The following is a 7,500-nucleotide window of genomic DNA, read 5'->3' on the forward strand; positions in this document are numbered from 1 at the left end:
TTGTTACCTGGAGCACTTTTTGATGATTTAAAAAGGCAGTGACGCACTGATTGCAAGAGTCCCTATATACAAGGAGCCACATGACTCGTCCCAAAAAATTCTCATCACGTGGGTTGCAGGCTCCATTTTGTATCCATCTAGCGCTCATTTCATCAGCATACATATTGATCAAAATCAAACTTGATATTCAGCAACTCTTGCAGAAAACGTCATTTTTATTATTAGTATTTTTTATTATGGTTTATTTTTATTTATTTCTTTTTCAGTGTGGGTTTAAAAATAAAGATGGTTGAAGGAGGTTTAATTAGAACTCTTGAAAGCAAGGACAAAAAAAACAAAACATTTGCAATAACAAGCTTTTGTTTTCTTGAAGGACAGTTGTGATAAAATGGAAAACTCGTCCTCATTGCGGAAGCTGGTGTTCTGCTTTGACAGACAGAACCATTGATCAAATCAATGGGATGTATATTAAGGTATGCCAACCACAATGGGAAGCAAGAGTAAGCTGATGTTTGACCTTAATCCTTTGCCAAAGTAAAAATCAATGTAGAATCGGAAGGCTCAGAGGTCCTTGTTTTGGACGCATGCCAGGAATCAACAAAATCAGGGTGCACATGGAGTGGGAATGACTCGTCATTTTGACACTTCATGAAAGGGAGGGTCTGTGTTGAGAAGTTAAGAGTCAATGGGGATGGAAGGGAGAAGAGATGGAATAGGGAAATTGTGTGGGGGTGGAGAAGAAAAATTATGGAGGATGGATTGGGTGGGGGCAGGGGTGGGGTTGGTGGTGGACAAGTAAAATGGAGATAAAATAACTAAAACAGCCAACCAAAGAGGGAAGAGGTGATGTTTTCATTTCTTCATCTTCATCGATTGGGACACAAGTCTTGTGTCATTTCTGATCAACTAATCTTTCTTTTTTGTTCATTGATTGTGATACTTCCCTTTCATCCATGTTCATTGATGTGACCTATGTCATTGGCCTTGGAATTTTTTTTTATTATTTCAGTTTTTAACAGAGGTAATGTTATACTGACCCCCCTGAAGCCTTTTCTATGACGAGCATACATCTAATGTCAATGTTTTCTGCCGATGTAGGGTGAAGGAATGGCATACAGAGGGCGTCTGCTGCTGGAAGTCATCACAAAGCTGGACGAGGGACCACCGAAACCAAAAGAGGCCATTGCCGATGACGACTTGCTGAGAGTTGAGGTAAACTACGTATTGTAATTGTACTGATGCAAAAATATTTGAGTAGTTCCATTACATAGTGTGAAGGAGTAGATGGCGCACGCACGCACGCACGCACGCACGCACGCACGCACGCACGCATACATACATACATACATACATACACACACTTTCTTGTGCAGTATTGGTGATTCCTAAAATATATTATAATTGGCAGAGCCTACTCCATTGCTGATTGATCAATTGGTCATGGTGTTTCCCAAAATTTTTGGGCAAGTAGAAAAGGAAGACAACATTACCTGTGCATGGAGTACTTTACTCCCCCCCCCCTCCGCCCAGATCCTCGTCCTCATGTCCCGCTCTCCCCTCCTTTGTCCCCTGTTTGTCCTGATATCCCTTCCTGCTGGAAATGTCTCGCATGATGACGGGCTTTGACAGGTCCCTCCATTTTTTTTATTTGTTTGTTTTCTTTGGAGGGGGGGTGGGGTGGTGGGAGGGGTGACATTTCCTGAGTTTGAAGCTTTCTCCAGAATGGTGTCCGACAATTGGTTCATAATCCATCTCACTTTCTTCAAAGCATCTCTTTATTTTTGTACTCAACAGGGAGCAAGATGAACATTTTTTTCAGGGTTATTGTGCTTTGATAAGGATTTGTAATGTTCACAGATTTTAATATTATCTCTACAGCATTGTTTAATGTGCTCAGATCCTGCAAGCTATTTCTTGTTAGCTTTCATGAGGAGGTTTTCCTATTATCAAGATGAACCTTTTAAATAATATATATATATATTAATTTTTCTCTCTCAACACAAGTATTCACACTCGTGGATGAGCAAAAGGATGATGGATCGAGAGACAAAATGGGGGCAAAAGGAAAATGGGGCGATTGCAACAAATAGATGTACCACAACAATGGACCTTGTCTGAGTTTTCAGGCAGAGCTGATACATTTTTGGTATTTCGCTGTTAGAAATGATGCTTCATCTTTGTCATCTCAATTATTCATAGAAGCTTCACTCTTTTTCTTCCAGTATGGGAGAGCAATTTTCATTATGAATAGATTTATATTATTATTATTATTATTATTATTATTATTATTATTATTATTTCAAATGTTTTGGTTTCTGACTCGTCAGCAGCTCGGTAGTATGAAAAAATTGACCCCTTGGGGTTGTCGTGACATTGTGATGAAGACTGATTCTTTTTATTGTCGAAGTGCCTTTTTTAGCTCGCCTATTCGAAGAACAGAGAGCTATAGCGATACCCCTGGCTTGAGCGTGAGCGTGAAAATGTTAGTTTTTGGTGCAAGTTTTTTTTTTTTCCTTTCTAATGTTTTTATCTACAACACTTTTATATGCCCGAGATATGTATATATGTATATATCGGGGCGTATTTTGTGATACCGGTCCGTCTGTCCCTGTCCGCACTCTAACTCCCAAAATTTTCAACTTTCACGTTTCATATTTGGTAAGTAGGTACAGACTGTGGAGACGGTGTGTAGCGACATACGTTTGTCATCTAAAGTGGTTGCCATGGCAACCAGGATGCTGTTTTCCATGTAGTTGCACAATTCTCTATATACCTTCTTGTTCGGGCGTATATTGTGCTCACTCGCGCTCTTGTTACTGATTACAATATACAAATACATATATTGCTTTAAAATTATTTGGATCAGACTTCACTGCAATGCTTTATAAAAAAAACTAGTGCGGACCCGTAGGTGTAGCTCCGTGCCTGCAGTATCAGGTCCCAGCATCAATTGTGACGTCGTATCAAACGAAGAAGAAGAATTGTGATGCCCCCTCTCTCTCTCCCCCCTATCTCCCCCCTATCTCCCCCCTACTCTGTCCCCACTCCTCTCTTGCCCCTCCTCTCTCGCCCCCTCTCCCTCCCCTCTCTTGCCCCCCTCTCGCCCCTCTCTCGCCCTTCCCTCTCCCCCCTCCTCTCCCCCCTCTCTGTAAATGTATTCACAAATGTCTACCAAGCACAACAATTAATTCCAACCTTGGGGAAAAAACAGCTTTCAAACCCTTGGGAAACAGCTGTTTCCCTTGGGAAAATTCAAACCTTGGGATTAATTAATAATTTGAACAATTAATTCAAACCTTGGGAAAAAACATCTTTCAAACCTTGGGAGACACTTGGGAAACAGCCAAAATGGATGAGGAAGAACGATATCAAACTTTGAAAAGGCACGTACCCAGGTCCCCAGTGTCGATTGTGACGTCAATCTTGCAAAAAAACCCCATTAATTGTGATATCATTCGTGATGTCATAGCACCGTGTCCTGTCATTGGTTCACAGATAAATGGCGGTAACTTGGGAACCGCTTGTCCGATTGATATCAAACCTTGAAACGCCACATCCACGGGGCCCCGGCAATATTCCTGGCAAGTTTCAATCTGATCGGACTGGTGGTGGTCTGGTTATTTATAATTTGGCAAAAAATGGCATGATATGGTGAGAAGGTGGAACAACACCTTCAGCTGCCATATATACACCTTTTCAACAATGAAAACGCAATAAAATGGCCGTAACTTGGGAACCGCTCGTCCGATTAATATCAAACCTTGAAAAGGCACATCTGCGGGTCCCGGCAATATTCTTGGCAAGTTTCAATCAGATCGGACCGTCAATTGTGCAAAGAAAAAAGAAATTAATAAACAAACATTAATTGTGACATCATTCGTGACGTCGTAGCACCGTGTCCTGTCATTGAGCGACAGATAAATGGCCGTAACTTGGGAACCGCTCGTCCGATCGATATCAAACCTCAAAGGCACATCTGCAGGTCCCCGGCAATATTCCTGTCTCGCCCTATCCCCCCTCGTCTCGCCCTTCCTATCTCCCCCCTCCTCTCTCTCCCTGCCCTCTCCCGTCCCCCTCTCTCGCAGATATTGGTCGACATATAAATGGCCGTAACTTGGGAACTGCTTGTCCGATTAATATCAAACCTCAAAGGCATATCCGCGGGTCCCCAGCAATATTCCTGGCAAGTTTCAATCAGATTGGACCGTCAATTGTGCAAAAAAACACAAACATTAATTTTGACGTCATTCGTGATGTCATAGCACCATGTCTTGTCATTGGTCGACAGATAAATGGCCGTAACTTGGGAACCGCTTGTCTGATTAATATCAAACCTTGAAAAGGCACATCACTGGGTCCCCAGAAATATTCCTGGCAAGTTTCAATCAGATCGGACCGTCAATCGTGCAAAAAAATAAAAATAATAAATAAATAAACGTTAATTGTGACGTCATAGCACCGTGTCTTGTCATTGGTTGACAGATAAATGGCCGTAACTTGGGAACCGCTCGTCCGATCGACATCAAACCTCAAAGGCACATCCGCGGGGCCCCGGCAATATTCCTGCCAAGTTTCAATCAGATCGGACCGGCGGTCGTCGAGAAACTGTGGTCACAGACAGACAGACACACACACACATATTGCTGGAATTGTAGATAGATATTAATGATTAGACAAGTATTTTAAAAACGATTAATGTATAAACATGCGAGCATTGGGTGGCTTTGACACCAACTCTAGTTTAATCCTTTATTCCCAATCATAAATTAAAGATGTCTCATTGTACTTTTGCTCTGTTGAATGCGATTGTGAGTGATGTTTGTTGTTCTCAAATTGTGCAGTAATTGCTGTTATGGGACTCGTTTGGCTTCCCATCGCAAGCTCATTCAGGGCTGAGGTTTGTGTTTAAAAAAAGGAAAAAGTATAGGGTTGGGGCAGTTGCGATGATGCACCGTAAAAGGTAACTCCATTGACCCTGACAATCTCGTAATAAAGAAGCAAGAGCAGATTCAGTCTTGGGTGATGGTTCACATGCTCACTTCCTCAGGCCAATGGATCCCAGACTTCAGCACATGTTTGCTTTTGTCCTCAGCACTCAATACATCTAAAAAAAATGACCTATGGTAAATGGCCAAAGTGTTCTGAAGGCTTAGCCCAGTGGTCAATGAGCAGCTGTGGATGTCTTCTGGAATATGTGCTTATGAGGGCACAGTTGTCCTCAAACAAGGTTCAATTAGAAGCCGTTCTGTGACCTTTGTTTGAGCATTGAGCTTTTGCAGAGTGAAGAGGTTGCCATGTATCCTGAACTGGATGCATGCTCCGATGTCGATCACTAAGTGCATGCAAGAGCATGTCCGAAAAGGAAATGGCAAACATAGCTGGAGCCATTATGCAGCCTTACTTGGTGCCATTTGTGACAGGAAAGACATCTGATGAAGCACCACTTTGCATCACACTGGCCACCATGCCATCATGAAATGAGTGGATAACTCTGATGCTCTTTCCAGGGAAGCCAAATGTTTTTTTACAGCCCTTTCCACAGTTAATTACAGTTTACTGTGTCGACGGCCTTGGTCAGGTCAACAAATATCATGTTGAGGTTCTTGTTCTGTTCACGAGACTTTTCTTGAATTGGATGTGCTGCAGCGATTTGGTCCACTATTCCTCCACCTCCAACATGAATGCCATGCTGTGATTCTGGGTGATTCTGGGTCAATGAGTGACAGCCCTGTTGAGAAAAACCCTTGCAATGATTTTCACTGTGGAGAGAAGCGAGATACCATGATTGTCACAAATAGACTATTTGCTTCCCTTCTGTTTCTGCAGGTGAGTTCTGGAGGCATTCTTGTAATATTGTGGCAAAATTCCCTGGTTCCATTTTAAGCAGTTGGCACGAGTGAGTTTCCAAACCATGTGAACTCCTGACTTGAATACTTTAGGTGGAATGCCATCGAATCCCAGAGACTTGTCCAGAGCCGCTTTGCGACTTTGTTGATTTCTGCTTGAGATGGATTGAGGGCAAGCTCGTCCAGAACTTGTTGCAATGGAAGTGATTCGATGGTGTCATTGCATCATGCATTGCTGGTTCAGGAGATTGTTAAAATGCTCTGCCCAGTGATGGAGAGGATCTCATGCTTGTTCGTTCGGAGCTGATTGCCATTTGATAAGAGGACAGGTGTTGCATTGTTGGTTTTGAAAGCCAAAGAAAGATCGGAAACTTTGAGGGAGAGCCTTTCGGTCATTCTTGTCAGCAGCTTCCTGAAGCTCTGCATCATTGTTCTTCCACCATTGGTTCCTCATCTTGGTTTGGTGGGTGAGGTATTTTGCTTGATATCTGGCTTCTTTTGCTGGTGAGGTTTTTTTGTCAGATATGTGGGATCTGTGAGCTTTGTGTACATCATCTCGTAACTTGGCAATATCTTGGTGCTTCCATCGAATGAATCAAAGGACCTAGGATGTCATAAGTGACAATCCTTAACTTCTTACAATAATTTTCAATTGCAATGTTGTCTTCTGGGATACAACTGAAGCAACTTTTGGTGTTATCTTCAAAAACATGATGCTACTGACAAGCCATTGGTCTGTCCAATATATTCAGCACCTCTAAGGCAGCTGACAAAGCACACATCTTTGAGGTTTCTGTTGTGTAGTGATGTCGACAAACATGTTCCAATGTTTGTATCTGGGTTGCATCCATGTTTTCACTTCATCAGCTTATTAGAAGATTGTATTTGTGATGAAGTGAGGTCCTGATGGTGAGCTGCACTTTGGAAGAATCAGCTGGCTGTTGAGGTTTAGTCTGTGACTACTGTGGTGTCCCAAGGATGATGGGTTTGTCTTGGTGAGGCACTCCTCTGATGATCCTGCTGAGGTGTGTGTGTGTGTGTGTGTGTGTGTGTGTGTGTGTGTGTGTGTGTGTGTGTGTGTGTGTGTGTGTGTGTGTGTGTGTGTGTGTGTGTGTGTGTGTGTGTGTGTGTGTGTGTGTGTGTGTGTGTGTGTGTGTGTGTTGTCGTGATCCCGCTGTTTAATATCTTCCAGCACGGAATACTGACGTTAATGTCCGAGCTTCAAGCAGTCCACGTGTGGACAAAGAACAACAAAACGCACCAATGTGTTTTGAAATCGGCCTCTCGGGGTCGGCACGATATTTTGTTGGCTCGATCTCAAAAATGGCTGGTAACAGAATTGAATACACAGCACAACAACCTGCCAGAACTATTGGCAACAATAGAGTTCCAAAAACAAGTCGTACAACGTACAGCTCCGCTCGAACCATATCCGGGAATAATGATCACACTCTTCCGGATTTAACTCATTCCGTTAGTTGGAGCTATCAACGATCAGTGTGACGGTGCTGTCGATAGTCTTTAAAATCACTTGAAATCGCATTAAAACATGTGCGTTGGAGCACTCGATATATTTTTCCACTCGTGATCTTCGAGCCACGTCTGTCGCCAACAATGGTGCCCCGGCTCTCTCCGGCCCACCCACCAACCAATC

The 7,500-nt window shown here is 42.9% G+C and overlaps 1 protein-coding gene across 2 annotated transcripts in view; it reads left to right on the top strand.

Moving 5' to 3' along the window:
- The window catches only part of LOC147034975 (myoferlin-like), a 203,964-nt gene that overhangs the window by 87,247 nt on the left and 109,217 nt on the right, over positions 1 to 7,500 (top strand). For both annotated transcript variants that reach the window (XM_085891800.1, XM_085891808.1), the window contains exon 19: positions 1,099 to 1,212. In XM_085891800.1, coding sequence (XP_085747926.1) covers positions 1,099 to 1,212 — 114 coding nt within the window. The remainder of the gene's footprint in view (positions 1 to 1,098; positions 1,213 to 7,500) is intronic.

The sequence above is a fragment of the Eptatretus burgeri genome, chromosome 1, assembly GCF_056783735.1.
Source record: "Eptatretus burgeri isolate ZD-2024b chromosome 1, Ebu_testis_v1, whole genome shotgun sequence".
NCBI lineage: Eukaryota > Metazoa > Chordata > Myxini > Myxiniformes > Myxinidae > Eptatretus > Eptatretus burgeri.